General features: G+C 46.9%; 8 protein-coding genes and 1 non-coding gene across 9 annotated transcripts; 3 read left to right on the top strand and 6 right to left on the bottom strand.

Annotated features, from left to right (window-relative positions):
- Positions 1-49: 49 nt before the first annotated feature.
- Positions 50-1,036, bottom strand: F4822DRAFT_423942 (uncharacterized protein; the record flags this gene model as incomplete). Its single annotated transcript, XM_051460065.1, has 2 exons — positions 50-566; positions 633-1,036. The coding sequence occupies 2 exons, from the start codon at positions 1,034-1,036 to the stop codon at positions 50-52; spliced, it is 921 nt and encodes a 306-aa protein (XP_051319248.1).
- A 265-nt stretch (positions 1,037-1,301) lies between these two features.
- On the top strand, positions 1,302-6,908 carry F4822DRAFT_384784 (uncharacterized protein). The gene is made up of 7 exons (XM_051456560.1): positions 1,302-1,341; positions 1,407-1,587; positions 1,636-1,898; positions 1,975-2,099; positions 2,170-2,491; positions 2,546-4,189; positions 4,252-6,908. Exons 1-7 carry the CDS (start codon positions 1,336-1,338, stop codon positions 6,763-6,765), a joined length of 5,055 nt encoding a protein of 1,684 aa, XP_051319247.1. The 5' UTR covers positions 1,302-1,335; the 3' UTR covers positions 6,766-6,908.
- Positions 6,909-7,057: 149 nt separating this feature from the next.
- On the top strand, positions 7,058-7,138 carry F4822DRAFT_t12. The gene has a single exon. It is a non-coding gene; the product is annotated as a tRNA-Ser (tRNA).
- A 520-nt stretch (positions 7,139-7,658) lies between these two features.
- On the bottom strand, positions 7,659-8,722 carry F4822DRAFT_384783 (uncharacterized protein). Its single transcript, XM_051456559.1, has 2 exons — positions 8,237-8,722; positions 7,659-8,139 (listed from the first exon to the last, which is right to left on the bottom strand). Exons 1-2 carry the CDS (start codon positions 8,410-8,412, stop codon positions 7,788-7,790), a joined length of 528 nt encoding a protein of 175 aa, XP_051319246.1. The 5' UTR covers positions 8,413-8,722; the 3' UTR covers positions 7,659-7,787.
- A 1,991-nt stretch (positions 8,723-10,713) lies between these two features.
- F4822DRAFT_14152 (uncharacterized protein) lies at positions 10,714-12,731 on the bottom strand. The gene is made up of 2 exons (XM_051452859.1): positions 11,760-12,731; positions 10,714-11,472 (listed from the first exon to the last, which is right to left on the bottom strand). Exons 1-2 carry the CDS (start codon positions 12,507-12,509, stop codon positions 10,996-10,998), a joined length of 1,227 nt encoding a protein of 408 aa, XP_051319245.1. The 5' UTR covers positions 12,510-12,731; the 3' UTR covers positions 10,714-10,995.
- A 667-nt stretch (positions 12,732-13,398) lies between these two features.
- Positions 13,399-15,118, bottom strand: F4822DRAFT_14104 (uncharacterized protein). Its single transcript, XM_051452851.1, has 3 exons — positions 14,653-15,118; positions 14,068-14,598; positions 13,399-14,019 (listed from the first exon to the last, which is right to left on the bottom strand). Exons 1-3 carry the CDS (start codon positions 14,992-14,994, stop codon positions 13,807-13,809), a joined length of 1,086 nt encoding a protein of 361 aa, XP_051319244.1. The 5' UTR covers positions 14,995-15,118; the 3' UTR covers positions 13,399-13,806.
- A 724-nt stretch (positions 15,119-15,842) lies between these two features.
- F4822DRAFT_423937 (Tim17-domain-containing protein) lies at positions 15,843-16,589 on the bottom strand (the record flags this gene model as incomplete). Its single annotated transcript, XM_051460064.1, has 2 exons — positions 15,843-15,899; positions 15,951-16,589. 2 exons carry the CDS (start codon positions 16,587-16,589, stop codon positions 15,843-15,845), a joined length of 696 nt encoding a protein of 231 aa, XP_051319243.1.
- Positions 16,590-16,890: 301 nt separating this feature from the next.
- Positions 16,891-22,396, top strand: F4822DRAFT_384771 (putative death-receptor fusion protein-domain-containing protein). Its single transcript, XM_051456558.1, has 9 exons — positions 16,891-17,240; positions 17,295-18,127; positions 18,198-19,158; positions 19,216-19,446; positions 19,498-19,735; positions 19,794-20,098; positions 20,147-20,649; positions 20,704-21,467; positions 21,523-22,396. The coding sequence occupies exons 1-9, from the start codon at positions 17,143-17,145 to the stop codon at positions 22,303-22,305; spliced, it is 4,716 nt and encodes a 1,571-aa protein (XP_051319242.1). The 5' UTR covers positions 16,891-17,142; the 3' UTR covers positions 22,306-22,396.
- A 114-nt stretch (positions 22,397-22,510) lies between these two features.
- Positions 22,511-25,424, bottom strand: F4822DRAFT_14099 (uncharacterized protein). The gene is made up of 2 exons (XM_051452848.1): positions 24,445-25,424; positions 22,511-24,376 (listed from the first exon to the last, which is right to left on the bottom strand). The coding sequence occupies exons 1-2, from the start codon at positions 24,953-24,955 to the stop codon at positions 22,716-22,718; spliced, it is 2,172 nt and encodes a 723-aa protein (XP_051319241.1). The 5' UTR covers positions 24,956-25,424; the 3' UTR covers positions 22,511-22,715.
- Between the last annotated feature and the right edge of the window lie 215 nt (positions 25,425-25,639).

Raw genomic sequence — 25,639 nt, 5'->3', positions numbered from 1 at the left:
CATTGCTTAGGGGTATCTGAGTGATGCGATTTGATATCCAAGGTATTTATTAGAATAGACCCTTGAATAGGGCATCGAATTCATCGCCGCCACCCTTTTTGGTCTTCTTTTTCTTCTTGGGTGGTTTTACTTTTTCCTCGCTGCTAGGTGCGTTATCCGCATCCTTAGCCTTGGTTTTCGTGGTTACACCACGCTGCTTTCCGGTAGATATGGCGTCATCGTCGTGATCTTTCGTCTTTTTTGTGGTATCGGATCTAGTGTCGGATGGAAGTTGAGCTTTCTTCTCTTCTGATACAGCGTTCTTCCGTCGCAACTTCTCTACCGCATCCCGTGATATCACTGCACCTCCTTGCCGGTTGGATGGTTCTGTACCACTTGAATTGCTGAGTTCCTTCACTGGTGCGGTGGCGCTAGGCTCACGCACAGTGGTGGATGCAGCGTTTTCCTCCTCAGCAGCCGTTTCACCCACAACTCTTGTGCAGGCGGCGTTTACCTGGGCCAGCGCGCCCAGCAGCACAACGCCGAGCGTCGCAAATTGATTATCTGCTGCTAGCTGCGAAAATGCTCTAATTAATGTGTTAGCTGATAACTCTTGATTTTATTTTCCCCGACGCCAAAAAGGAAAAACATACAAATAACACTTCGGTACCAACACATCCCTCAACCACTCCACGTGACCGCGTAATCTTTCCTCATCGCCTTTTATCTTTTGCAAAATCTTGCTCTCACGGCCGCCTTCATCATGTTTGCGCTTCTTGCTGCCACTATTGCTTTTAGTTCTGAGAGAGGCAGATACGAAGTCAAGGAGTTCATAGACTAGCCGGTCGACGTGTCGCCGTAGCATCCCGAAGGAGGCCCACCATGCTGCGCGCCGGTGCTGGTTCCGGTTGCGATGGTTGAAGCCTTGGAGGATCGGTTGTAGTGGTTGCAGCTGGTCTAGCGCTTCTTCGTATTCATTGCTGCTGTTGGTGATGCTGTGGTTGGTGGTGGTGGCGGTAGTAGCGCCGCTGCTTTGCGATAGAGGAAGTGGTTTCATTACATCGTTTACTGAGCAGGTATGGGTGTGTCTTGGGGCGATGCGATTCTTAAGCTTATTAGAATTGTCGATTTGAGAAAGATGTTCGGTCCTATTATTCTCAATGAACTGGCCAATCAGACAAAGAGATGCTAAACTTTTTTGTCGATCATTACCTATACTAGTAGCTATGACAAGACCAGTCATTTTTATTGGCTACGAAAAGCCATCGGAGTTAAGATCTAAGGTATACCGATTCATCACCCCGCACTGTAATCTGAGCATGAGCGCAAACATGGTTCGGTACGAAAGTTAAAACAATGCCAGTGCGTATTTAATTCATGCCGTTCGTAAAATAAACATAAACTAATCGTCCCCTATCACTATCAAGGTGCAAGTTGACGAGCAAGACTCCGGCCTTGCAACCAGTCAACTTCATGATGAAGACAGGTCTCTTAAGCAAGAGCTATGGACTGAAGCCTATGACATCCTCAAGAGCGACCCAGAGAATTCTCGACTTCTTGTAAATTTCAAGAAATATCTAAAAGAAGATGTAGATGCTGAACCGGATAGTATGTTAAGGCGATGAATCCTTGACAGGACCGTGCTAATATTATTAGTGAATGGGGAATCATTCAATGCTGATGAGATTGAAGATGATGTGGAACAACTCAAATTAATCCAGAAATTCGCTAAGAAAAGGCTCGAGAAGCTCCCAGAAGCTCAACTCACCTTCACAATAGGCGGAAAGCCCATCGTCGTTAGACAGGTCGTTCGCAAAGCTATTAAACTCGTCTTGACATTCAAAGATGTTGTGAGCTCCGCCATCTCAGCTGAACCACAGGCGGCCTTAGCCTGGGCTGGTATAATAACCATCCTCCCAGTAAGTGTTGACAATTGCAGTGAATAACTATTCAAAAAGCTATTAAGAGTTGTTGAACACTAAATGGTCTCGATAGATTTTGGACGATGCGTTCCAACAGGACGAAGATGCGGCAAATGGCCTAAATCAGATCCTATTCCTCCTCGTTCGCTACCAAGAGGTGCAAGACGGATTCCTCTCTTTTGAACTACAAGATTCATAGTACGTATAAGCCACCATAAAGCACCTCATCCTTCATAGGATACAATGGTGATATCCTAACCATGACAAGTCAATCCGAGTCTTCTTGCGAACTTCGCTCGAGCATTAGGTCGCAAATCGTCCGCGTCTACGCTCAAGCATATGTATATCTAATGAGATTCTTGTTGCAATATAAGAGGAGGAAGGTCCATCGCTTCGCAAGAAATGTTGTGGCGGCCGACAACTGGAAGGAAATGTGGAAGGCTATTGAAGATGCCAGTCAACTTATTGACCAAGGCGTACGTGACCGTGTGACTACTAGAATACTGCAAACCTGGGATGCAGTCGACAATATTAGGACCAGAGCCATAAATCTCGAGGATTTGCAGCAGGCTACGTTAAAGGCCTTGCAAGTGAGCAAACCTTCGTTCTGGTCGATCATCTGACCATATACTAACAACTAGCAGGCTAATAATGCCGACCAACTCCTATTGTCATTACCCTTTGCTGGGAATGCTGTCTTTGATTCCGCCGCAGTGGTAAATTCGGACAGTCCCTGCTGGGAGAGAACCCAGCGTCGCATCTTGAATAATATCCAAAACTGGGCAGAAGACCCTACGGGTGAAGCGATCTTTTGGCTCTATGGAATGGCGGGTACTGGCAAGACGAGTGTTGCCCTGACTATCGCAAATGCCCTATACAACAGGGAACCGTTGGCGGATAAGAACCAGCCTTCTCATAACGCCTTTTTTGGAGCTAGTTTCTTTTTCAAGCAAGGAGACATCACTAGAAACAGCACCAAAGAGTTCTTCCCCACCATTTCAAGATGTTTAGCGGAAGCCTTTTTAGATTTCAAGTCTCAAGTCGTGAGTTGCATTCAAGAGAACTTGGCTATAGGGACGAAAGCGCCGCAGCAGCAATTTGATCATTTGATTATCAGGCCTCTTTCAGTGCTTGATCGGCAAACCATTCTACCAATACGATTAATTGTCATTATTGACGCACTCGATGAGTGCGTAGAGCCGACGGAAACTCGCCAGTTACTCAATATGATGACAGCCTTGAACAATCTCGATCAAATCCAGCTCCGATTTCTAGTTACAAGCAGGAACGATGATCATATCGCTAGGGATTTTAGCAATATGCCCCACGGCATATATCGTGCCGCATCCCTTGACAAGATCGAGTTAGCCTTAGGAAAGGATCGCGAAACGGATGATATTACATATTATCTCACTCACAGGTTGGCACAAATTGCTGAATACTACAAAGTTCCACAGCATGGTATCGATATCGAACGACTGAGCAAGAAAGCCGATGGTCTATTCATCTATGCGGCAACAGCATGTCGGTTTCTAGATGACGATGATTTCACTAGGGAGGAATCTAGAAAAGAGTGTTTAGATCTGATATTTGAGGATGATGAGGAATCAGCTCCCCAGCAGAAAATTGACGAAATATATCTCAAAGTTCTATCATTGCCCGGAATGGCTAGGCGACCGAGGCGGATAAAGGATAAGCTATACTCTCACGTTGGAAAGATTCTCGGCTTCATTGTGGTGCTCTTTGCTCCCATTTCAGTGCCGTCGCTCACTAAGTTATTAGGATTATCGGAAAACGACGTTGACGATGTATTAGATCGACTCCATTCCGTCGTACATGTTCCACGGGACAAGAATATACCCCTTGGCCTCGTCCATCTATCGTTCCGTGACTTCCTTCTTAACGAAGAGAGATCGAAGCAGCTACCGTTCCGAATTCAGGAATTGCCGACGCACCAGGAGGTATTTACAAGATGCCTGGAGCTCATGTCTCGTGATCTCCGCCAAGACATGTGCAACCTCTTATCACCGGGGACCCCCGCCTCCCAAGTCTCGTCGAGCCAAGTCGATGAGAATTTTCCGCACTATCTACAATATACATGTCGCTACTGGGTTCACCATCTTGCCAAACTTGACGAAAACCAACGAGAAGAGGTCGGCCTGAAGGACAACGGCCAGGTCCACGAATTTCTCAGGAAAAGCTTTCTCTACTGGCTAGAGGCGATGAGTTTAATTCAAGATACCGCGAATGCGGTCTTGATCGTCAATCATTTGCAGACTCTCATCAATGTAAGTTGCCAGAATCCTTACAACAAGCTCAGAGACTAACTATACATTTCTATTGTGATTAGTCTGCCAAAAACCCGGGCTTATCTACTATAATACACGATGCTAAGCGGTTTGTGCTGATGAATCAGTCGGTTATCAGTTATGCTCCATTGCAAATTTATTGCTCCGCATTGCTTTTTAGTCCAGCAGAAAGCATCATACGACGTACTTTTGAAGACATGATCCCGTCTTGGGTAAGACTGAAACCAAAACCTGTAGATAACTGGCCTTCTGAGCTCTCAATCCTGGAAGGCCACACCTCGCCGATAGTACAGGTCGCATTTTCTCCTACGGATGACCTCATCATGTCGCAGTCATTAGATGGGACTATAAGAATATGGAACTATGTTACGGGGATCGAGTGCTTTAAATTTGATGCCCCATGGCCGTCAAGCTGCGCATTTTCTAGCGACGGGAAAATGGTTGCACTTGGTATGCATAATGGATGTATAAAAGTGTTCGAATTCGCGACGGGGAGGACAATTGACCTCATGGGCAATCCGGAGTTTGTGTTTTGGGTTGGCTTCTCGCCAGCAAATACCAACACCATTGCATCGATGACTCTCGACAAAACGATCCGAGTATGGGATATCGACAGAAAACAGGCTATTCGCATTATCAAGACTCCTTTTAACTGGCCAGGCGGTATTGCGTTCTCGCCGGATGGTCAATCCTTACTTGGCTATATCATACGTGATTCTGTCAATTTGGACGAATACCCTTTCAATGTACAGAGACAAACTTCACAGGGTGACGCCATTCGCTACGGTACAGCGTCTTCCAGCTCAGACCGAGATTGGGTTGGCATGTTGAGTATTGAAAGGGGGGAATTGGTGAATGTTTTTAACACTGACAGGGAGGTAAATACCATTACAATCACCAGGGACGGTATTGCTATACTATGCACCTCAAATCATTATAGGCTCATCTTGTGGAACCTCTCAGGGGAAGTTCTGAGGCGCGAGTCTTACGATCGTCAGATCAGTATCGCGCTCATTCCACAAGACGAGCGGCTGGTAGCCATCGCGGAAAACGGTGGTATTGTTGAACTCCGACGTTTGGACACCTGGGACCTGGTTAGGAGTATTAGCAATGGGCCTTGGCATACAGACTTCGAGTTTCAGATTTCAATCTCCCGAGACGGCAGAATATTAGCGGCGGGATGTGATGATAATGCTATTCGACTTTGGGACTTGACGAGCGACATAAAAAGAGTCCACGACAAGAAGCGCGAGGATTGGGTCTACTCTATTAAGACTGTACCTGGGAATGACAACCTCATATTGACAAGATCGGGAGAGGGATTAGGTTTGGGGATCAGGTTCTGGAATGCCGATGGCGAGCCTGTCAACCCGCCAGCAAACCTGCAGCACATCTTCCAGCATATGTTGAGATTGCCCACTTTCTCAGAGGACGGAAGACTCGCAGCATTGGATGTTGGTGATGAGAGAACACCTGACTTTCAGCTTTGGGACGGGGATTTCAAAGGTGACCGAGCTCGTTATCATTGTGATAACGTAATTTTCTCACCAGGTGACGTTTATGTAGCTGCGTTTCGACAAGACGTCACCCACATTTTAGAGTGTACGACCCTAGAAAAGCTTTTGGAAATCCCCGTCATATCATTGAAGAAGTACCCTAAATACTCACCGTCTATGATCTTTCGATTTTCGCCGAACGGCCAGTTTGCGTGCGCATCATTGAATCGCCGTATTCATTTATGGGACTTGGCAGTGCGGAAGGAGTTGGCCTCCCATGAATGCGCTATAGGGCTTGATAAGACTGCGTTCTCATCCGACAGTAAATTACTTGCTTTTAGACCGCACGTGGGGCTATCATATATCGTCGTCGTAGAGACGGCAACGGGAAAAGAAATATGCGCTCCGGAGGTTGGGAGCGACTGTAATTTTCTATTCGACGGAGAGGGGCATGTGATTACGGCGGCACAATCTGATGCCCGCGTCTCCGTGTGTCGAATTGCGTCTGGGAATAAGGAGACCCTATTTACCATCAATGTTTCCGGTAAGCACGTAGCCATTGGTGATATAGCGATTTCGAAAACTGGGAGGCTTGTGATGACGGCGTCCTTGGGCCACCAGTTTGAATCGACGGCTATCTTACTTGGTGATATTTCCACCGGGAAGGCGATCGGCATGTATACTGTCGAGCATATGATGCTTCGTTTATTGACTCCTACGGCCGACTCTCATCATGTCCTATCTTCACTAGGACGGATTCCAACCCTACTAGGGCCCCCTCATCAGGATGTTTCTTTGGAAGATATGTCCGAAGTAACGCAGAATTGCCTCTATGCGGAAAGGCAATGGGTGACCCAAGGGTTCGAGAAGCTGCTTTGGCTCCCCTCGGGATATCGAACAATGTTCACAGAAGCAACAAAGAACACTGTTATTCTAGGTCGTAAGGATGGCTCTATCATTATTTTGAAGTTTGACATACAGGAAACGTCGAGGCTCATTTGCGCGGCACTTGCGAAGGGTATTAGGAAATGGGAGAGCGAGGTTGTTTCAAACAATTAAGTCAATACCCGGAGTGTACGGAGATTCTTGTGATGAGAGATGTTTTTCCATTTTTTGGTAAACTCGAGAAGGATAGCTCTACCAAGCCAGCTTTATATAGGCCTTAAAATGGATATGAAATGAGCGCATCATTTTGCTTAGCAGACGATATAAGGCGTTTCCTAGTGTAAATTTTCCGCTGAAGCGGAATAGAGCGATTGGCAAACATGCAAGAACTGTGCGATGGCTAAACCTCGGGGATACTTCTTTTGGGGATATAAGACAAAGTTAGCCCGCTAATTAATCGATCAAAGGCAACGTGCCAGAGTGGTTAATGGGTTAGACTCGAAATCTAATGGCTTCGGCCGCACAGGTTCGAATCCTGTCGTTGTCGGATCATCTTTTTGCTTTTGACGAGACTGGTAACCCCTATTCCAAGTTTTCCTACTACGTCTCAACCCCCAATTCTTTTCTTTTTCTTCTTTTTCAACATTTAGTAATATGAAGAATCCCATGCCATCCGTTTCATTATATCACGTTTGTATCGCGCGTCGACCAACCAGGCGGCCAGGTTGCTGCGCTGCCCGTGTTTGGTAAGCCATTGTACAGAAGGGTAGTCTCGACACATTTCAATACGTAAAAATATAGATACGATAACTCTTTCGACGAGGATTGGTCGTTATGAACTCCGAGTGGCTGTTGGATGGGGGACTGCGAAACTGGCTAAGAACGCCTCCCAACCTCCTCTCTTTATATCATGACGAGGTGGCTTGGGGGCTTGAGATATGGAAAGCCTGAGAATCTTTCAGATCGGATGGCTGAGTCGACTTGCTCCGAAAAGGAAAACTATTCACCGTACCAATTCGCACGTTGAAGTACTTACTGTGCCTCATCAAGCTAAGATAAACGTATGGGGGAAGCAATACCTTCGTTCTTGATACCAAGAATAGCCCTACTTAGGTACACCACTCATAAGAACGACAAGTGAAGTCAGTCCACAGATGATTCGTTCGTAAATTACCCTATTCTATATACGTATCCATTCACCCTAATCCCGAATCCTCCTTACCCCGTGCTCTCGCCTTACTAGAGTTATACTCTTGCATCCTGTAGTGCATCGGACTCTCGTCTGCCGTTCCACGTTGTATCGACGCTCTCCCCGATCTTCTCCACAAATACGGCGAGTATCGCGGCGGCGGCGATGATATCCCTGTTCTTGAGCTCTTGAACATTATCCTAAACAATGGGCGTAGAGTCGCAATCGAAGATGCGACGAGGCCGAGTCCGTTCTCCACCGTCGACCAGATCGAGAGGTCTGCGAAGTCGTGCACGATGTCGTTTGTCCGAGTAAGTTGCCAGAAATACGGGATACGAACGATCGTCACTGTCGAAGCGCTATTACCTCAATTACATTAGCGATCTTCCCGTTCTTCACTTAGTACCAAGAGTAGTTAAAAAAAAGGAGAAAGGGGGTCCAGGTAGGTAGACGTACACAGACCCCAAAGCCAGGGTACAAGAAACAAGCACCTTACTCCTCCTCGACAACTCCAACTTCCTCACCAACGCAATCGGCAGCAAACCCAACACCCAATCCCCCAGCGCGTTTATCGCTGCGGCGGTGTACGTCGCGCCCATAACCACGTTTCCGGGGATACATTTCCCGCGCATGGGGGTTGTGTAGCGGTACCAGTAGTACGATACGGGTTGGCATTGGAGCGCGGCTATGCATGCGTATACGAGGCCGTATACTAGGCAGGTCGTGAGAATGGTGAAGATGATGACTTTTTGCCAGCGTTGCGGGGATATGCGCCAGAGGAATATGCCGACGGTGAATTTTAGGAGGATGGATGTTATTACCTAGGCTATTTCGCCGGACCAGCGCATCTGTTTTCTCTTATCAGCTTCGGTTATAGTAGGTAGGCATGAGATGCCCGGATTCGATAGGGGTTAGTTACCTTTAGGACACGTGGGATGTCGTCGATGGGGACGTCTTTGATGCGTCGACCGGCGCCGTAGGATATGCTTCGGAAGGTGAATACTTGTGTGATTATGTAACAGACCTATCCTTATTCCATTAGTCTTGATGATGTTTACGACTTTGTGAGGAGGGTACTGGTCTACCATCGTCGCCAGAGCCAACAAATCCTCCGCGCGGAACGTCTTTAAGATACACACTCGAACATAACACCTCAGTGCCACTGTTATAGCCGACAACCCTACGAACACCGCGGCCGCAGTGACCTCCTCCGGCCCACGATCGTCTGCTACCATGGTTTCTCCCGATCGTTCAGGTTTGCGACAGATATACGGAAACTAAGGGAGCAATAGCCCAAGGGCCAACCTCGAAAATGAGGCGGAACGAATCGACTAGTAAGTTTCACATTGAAGCTGGATAGGGAGGGTAGCATGGCGGGAAGATGGAACTAAGGTAGATAGATATACCTACCCGTTCGCCAAGGAGAGGGTGATCCGGGGTACTGGGTCGTTATATTGATGAGGACATCTTTGGAGGCGCTTAAGGGAGCAAACATGAGATCGTAGAAGCAAACACTTGACTAGGAATCCTTGTGCTAGATTCGGGGTATGAATGCTCTCCACGGAACAGGAAATACTACCCCTAGGGTTAGGTATCAGGAGGCTTATTTGAGCTTCATAAGGACCGACATCGTCGCTGACCGGCTGTGCTAGTCGTGACACCTACGTGATAGGGGCTACATAAGCGGTAGAATTTCGCATAACATATGATATTTCGTTCAAGTAAGAATAATCCGCCACCACGGCAGCATACCCGAAACGGGAAGGCTATATAGTAACATCGCTCCCTTACCAATAAACCAGATAAGAGGATTCGGAGCAAGATTTTATTTATATAGCTCGGATATGTAGACTCGGTAGCCCAATGACCGAGCATGAGGCCGAAAGGAGCGGCTCCATTTCTTCAACGTAGAGTTAACGACAAACTTCTCTATATGCGTGAGATGTATTTGGAATTGAGTAGCGATGCAATAAGTTCCTAGTAGTAAATACAACCCTTTTCGTAGTTAGTGCCTAGTTGTACGTTTATGTTTGTATGGGCAAACATGGAGAAGAGTTGATAATTAATAACACTAGTGTCCCCTCCTAAAATGACCCCTTTATTCTTATATGTACCTAGGTAGTGTTGATAATAAGGTATAAATGGGTCCAAGCCCACCTTGAGTGATGAGTTATACTGGCTAGTCGGCAAAGGAAAATAAAGTAGATGAAGAAGACCATTCAAAGAGGACGAGATAAAAATATTAAGCACGAAATGAGATGTCAGTTGGGAATCTACCTTGTCAGCTGGCAGCACCTTGGCGGGGTTAGAATTGCGGTACATCCCGCAAACTTAGGGTGTCATCTCAGCCTCAACAACTTCAACAAAACATCACCACCCACCTTAATTATCTTGATTGTATCTTCACATGGTCAAGGGCTTCACAAAGCAGACGCAGATGTATGTAGACAGACCATTGTGTTGACTATCTATGAATTAATCTTTTTTCCTTCACATTAACGCCTCTGTGCCACCTTGTTCCTTAAACTCAGAAAGCCGGAAACTCCGGAAACTCCGTGCGATGCCGATCCAGAGAGTTGAGGATGTAAGACATGCTTTATAAGATGAATAAATTCAATCTCATGTACCAATTCATGGTTAGCTGATGTCATCAATCCGTGGTATGGCAAAATGCCGTCCTAACCTCCACGTGTGAGGTAAAGGATCGTACCACACAAGCTGCGATCTCAAATGCAAATGAGTCCGGGTGAACCCTCAAATCTCAAACCCTACAGAAAAGAAACGAAAATCGTGATGTGGGCATAAAACCCTAAAGTCGAAAGCAAATCGTCGCACCCGTTTCCCCCTTTCGACGGCCTGCCTTTCCATTAATTCTGCCGAGGATCGTCGTTGACCTTCTGCGTACACGAAAGATAGGTTAGTCTTTTGTAGCTATATGCATAGGTACTAATAAGTTCGGCTTACTTGGTTTGCGGAAACGAGATGCCTCATTGATGTACTCAATTGCAAGGCAAAGAAAACGTCTAGGACACGTTAGTTGACATTACTCTCAGAAATAGAAAGAGAATTTACCGATTGGTAAAAGCAATTCGTAAAACAACGCAATAAACAGAAATGGGCCAGAATATCTGCAGAATGAAATCGATACGCATATTCTTTGATGTCTATGATTACCACCAAATGATGAAGACATACCGTTCTGTTGGTAGATGCGCTTAATCGGCGATGCGGACGGCGTAGAAGATGCCGTTCTCGGGAACGACGTACCAACGCCAATCTCCCATGTTGTCAATGCTGAAACGGTTTCGAAGAGTCCACTCTCCATCCAATTCTCGGCAATAGTACATGCGAGACGGATCAGGGTCTGCAGGTGCAATGTCTTGACCCTCTAGAGCACCAGTATTGAGAGCGGTATGGTACTGCTCCATTTGCTTCTCCAAACCAGTCTTGCCAATGCCCATGACATCCGGGGCAGAAGTGGGCATCACACCAGGACCACCAACGACTCGGATGGTGCTAGGCTGATTAACCATGCCGGGGAACGGGCCAGGCTGGGTGGCCATCTGAGCTTGCTGACCGAGAAAGGGCGGACCGGATTGGGCTTGGACGAGAACAGGTCCTTGAGGAGCACTTCGTTGCTGGAGCAGGATAGGAGCTGCTGAAGAAGTGCCCTGGGCACCCTGAGAACCCTGCTGAATCGGATAGAAGGTCAGCTTATATGTTCAAAGAAAGATGTTAAGATGAACGAATCAATAAGAAAAAAACACATTAGGTCGAAGCGAATTGCTTAAATCCCTAAGGAAATAGCACGACACATTCACTTGAATGGTTGGTATGCTCCTAAATATCAGATAAGACTTGCATTAATAATGTACATGGCCGTGGATTGGGAGCCCGGCTGCGGTGCAACATAGCAAGGCGTCGCTACGTAGGTGGGAATAGTGTTCGAGCCTTGGTTGAAAGTAACTGGGGTAGTTACCTGTTGGAGTTGGACATATTGAGTGCCGTCCTGAACATAAGCAGGGTTGACGACCTTGTAGATCTGACCATCAATGGTCATGTACTGTCCGCTGACAGCCTGGTTGTCGAAGCGAGGATGGTAAGTGTGAGGGATAGGACCATAAGTGGTATCCGGAACGGGAGGTTGGAAGTGCTGGCCCTGGTTGGGCATGAAACTGACGTACGCCATTCCTTTGGTCGGCTGGTGATTGGCAGGAGTGAATTGAGGTGGGAAAGTGTCAGTAGGATTCTGGGTGAATCCCGGAGGCAACACTTGGGGCTGAGAAGGGAGGAAACCAAACGTCTGGTGCTGTTGCGCCTGCTGAACGGTAGCCGGGTTGGCGCCGTTGTAGACTAAGCCAATACCAGGAACGTTGGCGACAGTGTGATTGAATCCGGGACCAGGATTTTGGTACGTCGGAGGCGCGTCACTTTTCTGATCACCAGATGCGGTCGCAGGAGGCTTTCGCACAGGAATTTCAGTGCCGCCGGTGTTGGAAGTGGTGTTGGGGGTGGTATTCTCAGGCTTGGTATCCCAATTGGTGTTAGAGGGAGGGCCGGATTGAAAATGAACGTGAGAACGGTCGCGATTGTGGGAAGAAGAATTGTGAGTGCGGTTGTGATTGTGAGAGGGAGGAGTGTTAGATGATGAAGAAGGACGAAGGCGTTCCTTAGATTTCTTGCGGACGGGATAGTTGAGAGAGTTGGGAGAATTAGGTGCGGGTCCCATTATGGTTGCCGTGTTGTGTTATGATGGGTGCCTACTTCCTCTCCGGTGCGTTGATTATTGGTTGAGAAGGAAAGGGAAAGATAAATAAACAGCCTGGTACGAAGGTTTTTAAGTACAGGAAGAAACGTTTGGTTCAGTGGATAAATCCCTGTGCTCTTTCCTCACTTTGTAGTGATTCTACGGCGGGAAGGAGGTGTTGCCTGGGTAGCTCCCTAACTTTAGGGGGGTTACCGCCGAAGGAGAGGGGGTAACCGCCACTAGTACCAATAGTACGTTAGAGGAACAAAATGAAGAAAGAGTATCTCGAGTTGTTTTCCCATGTAGCTACTAGCTAGGTTACGCGACTCGAGGCTAACAGGATATCCTTGAACGTGAATGTGCAAATTGAGCCTTTAGACAAAGGAAGGCAATTGCCTCATCAAGTACCGTATATGCATTTGCTGCCTACAACAGAAAAATAGGTTGAACTAGACCATTGCTAAAAATCCAGGCAGAGCACTTGAACGGTGCCTGACAATTGCAAACCAACCGTGACATCATTGTATGTTTCAGGAAATAACAAGAGACGAAAAGAGAAAAAGTAATACTCACACGAACAGGAACAGGAACCCACTTGTTTCCGTCTAAAACCCATTGGATTCCCTGCTGTCGAGGGGGGGGATCATCCTCAAGATAGATATCACGAACGGGCCAGCAAGGAAGACACATCTTGACGTTGTCTTGTGTTGTTCTGTCGCAATGTATCAACGAAGAGGTGAAAGGAAGCGACGATGATGAAGTGCGGATGAAGAATGTGTAAGTATTATTAGAATGGCAAGGATGGCAAGTGCAGTGTCTTCAGCAGGAAGGAGTTCATAAAAGTTGGGTAGTAGGGCAAGTACATGTATTAGTTGACTTAGAAGTTACGACTTGTTATTACCCGACTTTAGCGACCCGCCATAGTTTTAGAGGAAACACCATTCGCGCAAATATAGTACAAAAGTTAGGATGTTTGCTACTTGGGTATATAAAACGGCCTAGACCTTCCAATTGCCACTACCTATCTCATGGTTCGTTACGAGTCTGTAGTAAATACGTATAGCGTCCCGCCGAATCAAGACTCGTCTGAAGACATCAGACGACTAGCCTAACGCCCACGAGAACAAATATGGAAAAGTGCAGGTAACCTAACAAACATTGCCAGAATTCCTGTCTGTAGTACTCGATAGACGTATCGACATTTCCAGGTATGTATGGTCACAAACCAATATTACCGCCAACGGATTGTGTCCAAGTACCATGGACCCAGGCAAGCCCATTATCCTTTGGTGAGATTTGCTGTAACCAACTCCACCTTCATCTCTCCAAACTCACTATCTTCCCCGGCTTTGTCAAAAGAGAGGAGACCTTCTAGTTGTGCTGAAACCTCCTTCTCTTTACCCTTGCCCTTATCGGTACTATCCTGCTGTGACTCCTGCTCTTTGATAGTGCGCGCACTAATGATGCGATCAACCTGATAAAGCTTCCAAGTCTATCTCATGTTAGAATTGTGTCCACACTATATTTTGGAGTAACTTACGCGAGTAAACATGGCTGACACACCACGCTCCTTGACTGAGGAGCACATCTCCTCGTACTCTTCCTTAGTATTGACAGAAGACCAGTCCGTGTAAAGCTTGGTGGGCTTCCTATGGGTGTGGGGTGGGAACTCCGTCAATCTATAAGACCAACTTGCGAGTTGCTCGTGGGTAAGGTTGCCCTCTAGACGTATATCGTCATACCATTCTTGACGTTCGGCTTCTGTCATAGGAGGCTGAGGGCCATCACTCGGTTTCTCGAATTGATCGTCGACTAGCTCACGGTTTGAGATTCCAGCGGAGAGCCATGGCTCGGCGACATTCTCGAGAAGGTCGCGGAAGCGATCCATGGGATAATCGGGTGAGGCAAGGAAGAGTTCGAGATGAAGGGTCTGCATTGCTGTGGCTCGGAGCATTGACATCTCGATTTCATCCTCTTTGGGCTCGAATACTGGCTTCTTCGGGAGTGCGGGCGCAGGCGCAGGTGTGTGCATGTGGCGCTGCAAGAGCTTGAATCTAGCAATGAGGCGAACCTAAGATGTTAATGGTTAGCAAGTTAACTTGCCTACAGGAATAATGTAACCAACCTTGCTGTTTAACTTGAGTGTAGAAGCAGGAGGAATATCGAAGATAGACTCCGATTCGAATGCGAGATACCCTTTCTGATCAATTTCCTCTTCCAACAATTTATTGACAGCATCGGAAAGGCCCTTGTTCTCTTCTAGAGTGTTGAATAACTCGCGCTGTTCTACGTACTGGCGCATTATAGAAGTTCGATCGTCCAAGGGAATGAAGCGATATCCTTCATCAGTCTTCCAAGCTACGCTGGGGCCTGCAACTGGGTGTGTATCGTCAAATTGAAATTGACGGTAGATTAGTTCCTGAATAGGCACATTACCCTCCCCTTTGATGTCTACTCCTTTCGACATCCATGCTTCTAGGCGCTTCTCGATCAATTGCTCCTTGATTCGTCGTGCCGTCTCCTAATCGGTCGGCGAGGAAAGAGACATCGTTAATGATAAGAACCTAAGTTCTTCCCAAAATTGGCATTGACGTTGATGAGACTATGTTTGGATTGTTGATGAAAAGGTGTGGGTGGTGGAAGGAAAGAAATCAAAAGGAAGGGATGAAGCGGCGTGAAAGAAACACGCGCCGATATTATAAACAAATGACAAGTATTAAAAAAAAAAAAAATACGGCGACGCGACAACTTTGGGCAGGCACCTAGGCCAATGAAATATTTCATGGATGTTTATTCTAAACTCACGGCATCCATGTACCTTCCTACATAATAATATGTCGGTGGTTACTAGGCAGCTACGCACCTCATGGACCGGAGTAACCGCCGGTACATCAAGGGGAGTAATAACATTTGAATAACTCCGTCTCCTTATGCTTTTGCTTAACCCCCTCCTTTCCCCTGACGTCATGCTTGATAGCCCATGGATAAAACATAGAACTCATTCCAAATTGAAAATATTGAAATTATTCAATTCCGTCTCATAGCTGACTTGTACCAGGACGCCTACCTAGCCCATGACGCAGATGCTTTCTATGCACTTTAACCACCTATTTTATACACATGCCCAGCCGGAGGAGAGATCGTTCATAGCTTCGCCACCAATTAGAAGCTTCGTTCCGCCCAATAAAAATCGAGGTATCGTGCGGCGCAGGGGCTTCATTCTAAGGGTTTGTTTGATATCATACACTGCCATTTCCATTCCCTATTTACTCGGGTTGAAAATTATTTATCTCATACCGAGCGAATGCCGCCAATCTAGAAGTGCAATTCTTGCCCTCTAGTTTCTGGGCCGAGGAGAACTTGACGAGTAACCTAATGCATGTTAGTTTTCGTAGCCGTAGAAAAAATATTTGGGGTTCATACCGCCCAGGCGCCCGCCACCGAAGCCACAATACCACCTGATATTAACATCGGTCGAATTCCCCGTGTACTTTTAAATAACATGCCACTCAAGCCACCCGCCGCGATTGTGTTCGCCGAATCGTGTTGTCCTCTAATGTAACCAATGCCGGAGTTGAAACAGTTGTATGTGATAGCGACGACACCGGCCGAGTTTCCTAAGAATGGGCCTCTTCGCGTTACGGCGTTAAGAACCGAATTTAGACGTAACTTTGGTGGTTGACCCGAGGATCTTCGTAACCCTTCTTGAAGTCCCCATACACCCCCTAATGATAATGCCGTCAGATATGTAATACCGGTTCCGTAACATAAGTCATCGCTGAAACCTCGAGAAGGTATAGCTGTTTGTGCGCCGGGGAGGTCTGATAGGGCTGAGTCTTCTAAACTTAAGTATTCCAAGCCCTCCTTATCTAGACCTGCTAAGGGGTGTAGTAGAGAAGGGTCGGCGAATGCGGAAAAGGAATCCGTTCCTCGTACGTCATCGGGGTTGAAGGGAACGGGTGTATAGCTGTCGGTTGGTGCGGGCGTAGAAGCGGAATTGGACGACGACTGCGGTTGTTGAGATGAGGACTTTCGTCCAGTGAGCGCATCCCAAATGGTCATACTGCCAAGTGCAATCCCAATGCTCTAGAATTAAATAGAGGAGAATTACAGTATATGTAAATATGTATATTCTCGCAATATGCGAATCGCAACTCGGGGTACGATGGGAGAGGCGGGATGGAAGGTGAGTGAAGCTTTCGCCGATAAAAAAATGTTTCTCTGCGTCGATAAGGTACGTACCTAAGTGAATGCGATAATCAAAGTGGTCTGTGCACACCGGGATACATAGATACTTCGGTACGTACCGAAAACTTAAAATCCCTGTCGTTGTACCACGATACTTTGAATAAAGTACCAAATTCAAATCGCTCTCTCAAAACTTTTACATGATAATTATAATACTCGTCATATAAGTCTTCTCTAACCCGGTGACGGTCCTGGATCTTTTAATTCATAAAAATGATATTTTGGTTGGGAGACTAACCAATCGGACACCCACGCCGTCTTCCCCTCCTACCCAATGATATATCCAATCCTGGAAGTGAAGTACCTTGGGGCGAAGGTGTCTTGAAAAAGTATTTGAGATCACCTATGATAGTTCCCCAAGGTCAAAATGGAGTCCTCAGTACTTGCTAAAGTCAGCGAGACAGACTTTAATCCTAGAGTTGCTGTTTCGTGGCTTGAGGAACAGCCCGAGGAATCACAGCTATGGTGAGTCCGAATTGACTCGACGAGGCTGGTCATATATTTACGTGGATTTCCTAGGAAAGCCATGTTCGAAGAGCTCCTCGTGAGCGCCGCGAAACCGAAGCAATCTTCCGGAAACGCTTGTGTAAAGTTGTACGGCTTCGTTGAGCAATGCTCCAAGTCTACCAATCTCGCGCTGCGAACCTTTGCCTTTGCAGAAAGTACTGCCTTGAGACTCTTCGATTTCTTCATGGAATGGAATGAACAGGATCCGCATAGATCTATGAAACTTGTTGTTGATTTTCTCACATATTTCATATCTAAAAATCCTACGCCAGAGGTTGGCGCGTCTGTCAAGGAAACTATCCTCAATATTACCGTATCTACGATTACGGAACAGTCATCTCGGCCGTCAATAAAGTCCGCTATGGTTTCTCTAGACTATTTTATCCAGAAGAAACTAGTATCTCCATACGAGATATTAGAAATCTACAGGAGAATTCACAACCTACCCTCAGACGAGAGCATCCTCTGGGATACTTTCATTGCCAAGATTTTCACTTGGATGGAGCTACATTATGTATGTAATGTGGCAGGAAAGTTTCTCGTCACAATATTCACCAGTTCTTGGTCCACAGACGAGGACATCCGGCATCGACCCGAGAATTGGCATAAATTTATATATAATGGTTTGCAAATGAATGTCGACTATCTTGAATCAATCAAACGCTACATCTTTGTTCCATTATTCAAGACTGATCAAACTGCCTCTCTAGCATATCTTCGTCACCTCTCTTCGCTGCAAAAACTCACTAGCAATGATAGTAGTAGTTGGGACCTTAATTCGATGCTATGGCTTGGAATGCTCGAAGCAGGGAAGAAAGTCGGAGTGGTGGGAGAACCTGGAAGTGGTAAGTTACTGGCGCCATCTAAGCGCCCAGGCGACTATGAGAAGATTTACCAAACCTAACACAGGTCTAGACAATGATGACTCGGCTTCTCAACTTAGGGCGGACGTGCTTGAGAGTGTCCTATGTCATGAATCTCGCGAAGCGCGGTCTTCTGCTGTGTCTATCCTCATAGCATCGCCTTCCACAACAAAACCATACACGGCAGAAGCCCTAGAGCTTCTTAAGAAACACCTACCATCATTTCACGAAGACTCCGACCCGATGATGCGTTATGATATCCTAGGACACTCGAAGAATATGATCAAGCGAATCCAGAGTACTGTAGAGTCGTTGCGTCGAGAAGATGAAAAACTCTCGAAGAAGGCCGATAAAACCGGATCGAACAAAACGACCACCAAGCCAGCTACGAAGGTTAAGAAAAACCAGTCATACGTTGCGGGAGACTTACGCGACACCTTACGTCTGCACGAGGACTTCGTTTCGTGGTATGTAGGCTTTCTTAAAGGCGAATTAGCGCCTACTACGTCCTATCAACGACATATCACCGCATTGAAGGCAATGGTCTTCATTGTCAAGCCTGGTCAATTTGGAAATGGCGTTACTAGCTCTTCCAATCTAAGGGGCTTGCTCGCTGACTCTACATGGCTCCGCTCCATTCTAGACCTCATCATGGATCCTTTTGATGACGTGAGAGACACTGCTGCTTTGCTGGTAATGTCGTTGTCATCTAAGGATGAGGACTTGGAGCTACCCTTACAGATGTCCGGACGGGGAGGGACGCTTCTCGAAGAACTCCAGAGCTTTGGTTCCAGGGCGCATGAACTGGCCCGAAGGACCGCGCGTGCAGACCATTCAGATGGCGCTGCTCGATCATCTGAACTTTTATGTCACTGGAGTATAGGCGCAAAGGATCAAATAAGGATCCCGCTTGAAATGCTATCGAGTCTTGAAGCTAGAATCACTGCAGCTGAGAAGGACCTTGCTGCCGCAGTGCTTGAAGCGCCGGTACATGGGGATTTTGCATCGCTTCGGTAAGTTTACTAAAAAGTATAATTATGTTGGGAGGATGAGGTTGCTAATGGTAATAGCTATATATGGGGTTCGCTGTCGGACACCAAGTTCTCTGAAGAAGACATGAAGGTCTTGGCGGAACTGCAAGATCGTGCCATCACGAGTTGCCAAAGAATATGGCAGACTGTACGTCATGTGTTATGTGATGACTCCCCCGAAGGTCACCTACCCGAAGAGCTTGAAGAGGTTGAAGGACTCGACACCAAAGACTTGCTTAGTTACAGTTTCCGAGCGATCCATGAATCAAGGTAAGATACTAAGTCGTACCTACGGAGAACTAGCTGCTAAACAAGCTGCAGTAATTTGATGCGTACTATTGCAAGCAATGCTCGTAATAACCTTGACCAAAAACTTCTAGCTCCTTCAAGGCGGAATTTCGAGCAAATCGGAAGATTGACATTTGACGAGTTATCAAATTTGCGACATCGAGGAGCGTTCACCACTGTTTCTCAGACTTTTACTGCCTGTTGTCAGCTGGTAAAATATTTTCCAGGCCATTCGAACAACGATTCTAGTCTATTAGACGAGTGGTATCAGGTAATAAAAATTGGCACTCTAACTTTATATGAGGTACCTTATACTAAGTTATAAATAGGGGGCACTGACTTGTATTCATACGCAAACATCGACGACTCGAAGATCGGCGGGTATCCCTGCGCTCATCGTAGGCATACTTTCATCCAACGCGGATCATCCCTCATTTGAAGATGTCATTCATACTCTACAAGATATTGGCCGCCGACCAGCGCTGGTATCTCAAACTGATGGGTCAAACTTACCCCAGGTACATGCTCTGAATTGTACCAAGGATATTTTTAAGAGCTCGTACCTAAGCAAAAGAGCCGAGTCATATCTCACTGACTGCCTTCAACTCGCCGCAAACAGTCTCAAATCTGAAGTGTAAGTCTTTAAAGTCGCATATAATTTCTCATGAACTAACACCTGCAGATGGGCAATCCGAAACTGTGGTCTGTTACTCCTGAGAAGCTTAATCGATTGTCTTTTCGGGACTAGCGAGAGTAAGTTGTCAATTGAGGCAGGTTGGGATGGGCGAACCGTCAAAATCTCCTACCACAAGTTCAAGGCTTTGCCGGCACTTCTTGTGAGCCTTCTTGAAATGGGGCAAAATTCAAGTGGAGTTTTAATAGGGTCGCAAACGGCCGAATCTGTATTCCCAGCGCTCGACATTATACGTCGTGCCGGGCCACCCGAGGAATTTCGCGATAAGCTCTACGACATTATTGCCTGGTATCTAGGGAGCCACATCTGGCACGTACGAGATATCGCTGCTCGCACCTTGTGTTCTTTCCTCCTGAAGGCGAGTTGGCTTGAATCCATCACAACTCTTCTAGCTAGCTCTGGTGCATCCGCAAATAAGCTGCATGGAGTGCTCCTCACGATAAAGGCTTTGATTGAAAGGCTTGCTGAAGTAATGCCCGACCAGCTTTCCGGTAAGGACTTACGTTGTATAATTTTATTACAAACCTATAGCTAATGGATTATAGATTCTAATGTTCGCGTCGCATACGATTTACTCATTGAACTACCTTCGACAAATAGCTGCATTAACACATGTTCGGAAGTGAAGGCGGTATATATCGAAGTTATCAGCTTCTTAGCCGAACTGAACCGCAAGATGGAAACCCCAGGAGTAGATGACACCTCTAGTGTTTCTACCCTTCTGCGATCCTGGTCTTTTGAACTCGCTGCTGATTACGACAAGAGTAAGGCACCTACAGCATTACTCGAAGTCAGGCTTGGACAAGTCGTCATTCAGCAGGCTCTGCAGGGATCAAGTACAGATACGAATAACACGTTAGGGTCAACTCTGACAGCATTCTTAAAGAATGACGCCAACGTCAACGTCGCCTGCTCCATGTTAGAGAATATGTCCAATGAAGACTTACCGCAGTCTTATGAAGCCCGAAGGAATCTCATCAACGCATATGTACAAGTATGCTTTGAAACCGACACACCAGAGCCGCGAGCGATCGCATTAGAAAATATCGCAACACTTATAGACAAGGCTCTGTTAGATAAGTCGGATGAAGGACTGAGTTGCCTTCCTGAATACGAGATTCTAGTGCGGCTTTGGGCAGACCTTCACGCAAAAACGATGAACCCAAGCTTATCAGACGCAATCATTCGTGTAAGCGGCCCGCTATTGGCAATTATCATCCTGCGCTCCGATGGGAAAGCCCAAGATGAACAAGAGTCGTGGGTAAGATCCTGGGGAGCGATGATGAGTGATGCTGGTATGGCAGAAAGGGTAAGTCAAATCAAAATCACTTATGTGCATATGATACTAACAATTATCCTTTTAGACATTTGACACCCGGATGGCGGCTGTTTGTGCTATGCGCTCGTTCTCAACAAACACAACCAACGAATTCACCACCGCAGCTAGCGACCCACAGCACTTACCATGGCTTCTAGCACTCTACGACGCCATAAATGACGATGATGACGAGGTCCGCGCCACGGCTGCGTCGGCGGCTGCTCCCATACTATCAAATCAACATCTCGTTTCCGTCGAAGCTGGGCAACGTCTACTTCAGTGGCTAGCAATACACTACAGCACTGCCGATGAGTTCAGAGCACACGTCGCGTGTCGCATGATAGAACACATCCCTCCTTCAAACTATAGTAACGCCATTTCTTTTCTGGAGAACTGGATTCCAGCCGAGGTCCAGCTAAAAGAAGCGATGCGCTTTGACGACTCGTTGTTTGTTATTGAAGAACAAAACTTGTATATAGACGAAGTTCGCGAGACTCGGCGGTGGCGCGACGTCTTTGAGTCGCTTCCACCTTCACCATCATTCTCGGAGCCAGAATCCACTTTACACGAATGGACACTCGCTGGTCTCATAACTATATCGCGTCTCGTGGGCTCCGAAGCAAGATACGGTCCACTAGGCTGGACGTCGAAACCGGAAGTCTTTGCTATCTGCGCAAGAATTTTGATAAGCGCAGCTGCGCTTGTGGCGACGGGTAATAGTGGGAGCAAGGATATACTGGATGAGATGCGTCAGTTCAGGGACGAGGGACGGAGGGTTGGGATTCATGGGTTGTTACTTGGGATGTGTGAGGGATTGATTGGTCTATAAAAGGAGGTTAGGGAATGGTGGTTAAAAGTTTAAGGAGGAATAGCGATGTGTTCATGTAGGTGGCTCGCTGTTATTTAATTTGACTCATATATGATCTCATATTAATGCCCCAACATTTTGCCGATTTCGACCCTTTTTTGTGCTGATGATACATTGATAAACCGCTGCTTACGTAGAGGACACCGCTTTAGATAGGAATACACTAAAGCCAACCAGATCGAAATACATGTCCAAGGTCTTATATAGTCATTAGTTCATCGTCGCCTTATGCTGGCGGATAGGTAGATAACCAAAGTGTAGAATCCAACCAGGCGACCAGTCGATGCGCTCGCTCGCTACGTCGCGAATGTAAATCCAAACCCCGAGTAATATCTCACCATTGTGTACAAATACTTCTCAGACTTTTCACTTCATCCCCAAACAACACCCCCCTTAGGCAACCCATCCGTCATAGCCCTCTTAATCCCCGGTCCAATACTCCCACCCCTCCTCGGCCTCCCGCCTTTCTCACTCCCCCCAGCACTACTCCCACCATTCTCCCCTTCACTCTCCGCACCAACCCCAACCCCAACGCCCACCCCCTCCCTGCCTAATCTCGCAACTAACATCGTATTCTGCGCTTGCAACTCCCCAACCTGCTCCTTAAGCATCTCCATCTGTTTCCTCGCAATATCCCTCTCCGCACGTACTTTATCCAACTCCATCGCCAAATTCGCCTTATCCTCTTTCTCCAGCGTTTTCCTCCTTTTCTCCTCAGCTTTCCGCGCTTCACCTGCGCGTTTAGCCTCGAGTTTCTTAAGTTCACGTTCGTACTTCTCACGCTGGCGCGTAACTTCGCGGTCATGTTTCTCGCGTAACTTACGCACGGCCGCTTCCTCGCGTTGCTCTTCATCGTTATTAACACCACGCTTCGCAAGTGCTTTCTCTTGCGCTACACGTAATTTTTCTTCAGCTTTCCGCTTACGGTCTTCTAGTTTCCGGAGTTCTTTCTCGTGTTGCGTCGACGTGGTTGTGGATTTCGCGGCGAGGGAATCGGTGGAACGGGTTGATTCCGCGCCGTTTGTGACGGAGGGGGTCAGTTGTGTGGTTGAGCTTTCGGCTGGTTTAGCGGATGTGGCGTCATTTTCGTCGATGTTGTCGTTTTCTATACTATGGAAGCTGTGAATTGATGAGGTGTCATCTTCCTCGGAGGATAGATCTGATGAGTCTTCCTCGCCTTCGGGTACGGGCCCAAAGGGGTTGGGAATACGAGATGCTGCTACCGAAGCTGCAGAGTTTAGGGCATTTGCTATCATGCCATAAAATCCGGTAGGGTTAGGTTCTTCTGGGGCTTCCTCGTGGCCTTCGGTGGTTGATGGCTGAGAAGCACGTGGAACACTGGTATGATTTGATGTAGTTTTGGTCGGGACTGTTTTCTCGACGGGGGCTTTCTCAGCTTGAGATGCCTCTTGTTTAAGTTGTTTCGTCTCTTCGCCGTCAGACTCAGTAAAATCATCAATAGACTTGGCAGAGATCCACTTGAGAAACTTCTCAGCGTCACCAGCAATACCAGGAGGCGTGCCCTTCTCCACCAAGAACCGTGGCACACTACCACCAGGGTCACTTCGCGTAACCATTAGCCACTCAACCATCGTCTCGTAGTCCTCATCATCTTGTTCGTCTATGGCATCCATAGCGCCAATAGTTCTGCCTCGTTTTCTTCCGTCTTCGTCTTTTGTCGGCAATGCGGCGTCAGTTGCTTGCCGAGCTGAGCGAATAGTAGCTTCCCTACTAATATTCTGGGCGGAACTTCGCACTGATGCTGCGGCTTCTTCGTTGGTTAGGTCTACTGACGATCGGGTTTTCCGTAAGGGCTTCTCGACTTTAATCTCGCGGATAAGCTCGACGGATTCGTACTGACCCCGGACGTAGCCTTGTCGTGGCGGACATTCTGGATGAACACATGGCTTTGATATAAGCATGAAGTGTCTGGGCGCGCCAGGAGCATCGATCGCCGACTCGGAGCTTAGTACCAGAGCGATGAAGTCTCGAGGTGCTACTGGTCCTGGGAATTGTGCTGATAGCTGGTAGACTAACGAAACTCATTAGCTCTGTTGCTCTAGACAGTAGCACCCAAATGATAGAAGGATATGAACTCACCTTGCAACCTACCGGTGCCCTCAACAGTCTGGTTCACAACCTTCTTGTCGGCACCGATACCCCTAATACTCCCATCACCAGGTTTCCCCTGGACTTTCATGCTCTCATCAAGCTCCTTCTCCATACCCAGCTTCCATTTCTCAAACGTCAAGCCCTCATGGACACTCCGTCTCGCAAACCAAGCCCCCTTCCCATCTTTAGCCCCCAATCTATAGATATCCAACCCCAATGGGTTGTCACGAGGGTTAAGCTTGATTTCCTTCCATTCTTTCCTCAGATGCGCCGCTCGGTCGGATATACCCGTTCTATTCGGTAACGAAGGAAGATTTACATCGGTCGCCGAGCGTAACTTGCCAGCTTTCTGGGAAGAGGACGCGGATATGGGTATAGAGTCGACTATGCATTGAGCGTCGCTGAAGACATCTTTAAGGAGGGTGTCGAGTTGGTCCTGTGCTACATCCTCCCAATTGACAGAACCTAAGGCTTTGAAAGCCTCGTGGGCGTTTTTCATTGTAAATCCCTTCTTTTCTGATTATTCCGTAATATGTGTCCTCTAATAATACTATTCGTAGGTTGGTGGTTTGGTAAAAGTGAATGTTGTAGAGCACACGCGTATGTGGGGTTGTAAGTAGTAGCAAACGGTCGATGAATTAATTACTTAGGAACACACAAACGACCGTGAGGTTTGGTTATTAGGAAATTCCATTCTGCGTGCAAAAAACGCTTCTAAGTAGATACGATGATATTAATTAACAATAATAGTAACAAGTAACCAAAAAGATGCTGTCTCCGGAATTAGGTAAACTGGAGCTGAGTAATGTGGGTATAGTTGTAAGTGATGTATGTGATGATGAAGATTGGAGTCCTCTTTTTTCTTTAGGGACCTTGTTTGGGGGCTGCTATCGGTGTAAGTAGGCATACTCAGCCCCCAAGATCCTTGACGTCACTTCTCTAGTCTAGCCCGCCTCGACCCCTGATTCCTTCATCAATAGCGATATTATTAACTTCTAGGTTGTTATACCATTTTTAAATACGGTTTAGCTTTTTGTTCCCGGGATTGTCTAACTCAATTGAGTTGTGTTAGTTGCTTCAACCGTCGTTTGACACGGGCAAAACTGGGGTAGTTACTTGTGGTTCCAATACAACTTTATATACCTAGGTACCTAGGTAATTAAAGTCACGATGCGGAAAGGAT

The sequence above is a fragment of the Hypoxylon trugodes genome, assembly GCF_022578975.1.
Source record: "Hypoxylon trugodes strain CBS 135444 unplaced genomic scaffold F4822scaffold_1, whole genome shotgun sequence".
In the NCBI taxonomy this organism is placed as follows: domain Eukaryota; kingdom Fungi; phylum Ascomycota; class Sordariomycetes; order Xylariales; family Hypoxylaceae; genus Hypoxylon; species Hypoxylon trugodes.
Note: the sequence above shows the minus strand (reverse complement) of the source record. Positions and strands in the feature narration are given on the sequence as shown.

Coding starts and splice junctions, on each gene's coding strand:
- F4822DRAFT_14099 (XM_051452848.1), bottom strand. CDS start 24,955: ATGAAAAACGCCCACGAGGCTTTCAAAGCCTTAGGTTCTGTCAATTGG. Junction 24,377..24,444: donor GGGCACCGGTAGGTTGCAAG/GTGAGTTCATAT, acceptor GAGTTTCGTTAG/TCTACCAGCTATCAGCACAA.
- F4822DRAFT_384783 (XM_051456559.1), bottom strand. CDS start 8,412: ATGCGCGGGAAATGTATCCCCGGAAACGTGGTTATGGGCGCGACGTAC. Junction 8,140..8,236: donor ACCCTGGCTTTGGGGTCTGT/GTACGTCTACCT, acceptor TTGAGGTAATAG/CGCTTCGACAGTGACGATCG.
- F4822DRAFT_14104 (XM_051452851.1), bottom strand. CDS start 14,994: ATGTCGAAAGGAGTAGACATCAAAGGGGAGGGTAATGTGCCTATTCAG. Junction 14,599..14,652: donor CACTCAAGTTAAACAGCAAG/GTTGGTTACATT, acceptor TTAACATCTTAG/GTTCGCCTCATTGCTAGATT. Junction 14,020..14,067: donor TGTCAGCCATGTTTACTCGC/GTAAGTTACTCC, acceptor AACATGAGATAG/ACTTGGAAGCTTTATCAGGT.
- F4822DRAFT_14152 (XM_051452859.1), bottom strand. CDS start 12,509: ATGGGACCCGCACCTAATTCTCCCAACTCTCTCAACTATCCCGTCCGC. Junction 11,473..11,759: donor AATATGTCCAACTCCAACAG/GTAACTACCCCA, acceptor TATCCGATTCAG/CAGGGTTCTCAGGGTGCCCA.
- F4822DRAFT_384771 (XM_051456558.1), top strand. CDS start 17,143: ATGGAGTCCTCAGTACTTGCTAAAGTCAGCGAGACAGACTTTAATCCT. Junction 18,128..18,197: donor GGTGGGAGAACCTGGAAGTG/GTAAGTTACTGG, acceptor ACACAGGTCTAG/ACAATGATGACTCGGCTTCT. Junction 20,650..20,703: donor AATGCCCGACCAGCTTTCCG/GTAAGGACTTAC, acceptor AATGGATTATAG/ATTCTAATGTTCGCGTCGCA.
- F4822DRAFT_384784 (XM_051456560.1), top strand. Junction 2,100..2,169: donor TTTGAACTACAAGATTCATA/GTACGTATAAGC, acceptor AACCATGACAAG/TCAATCCGAGTCTTCTTGCG. Junction 4,190..4,251: donor ATTTGCAGACTCTCATCAAT/GTAAGTTGCCAG, acceptor TATTGTGATTAG/TCTGCCAAAAACCCGGGCTT.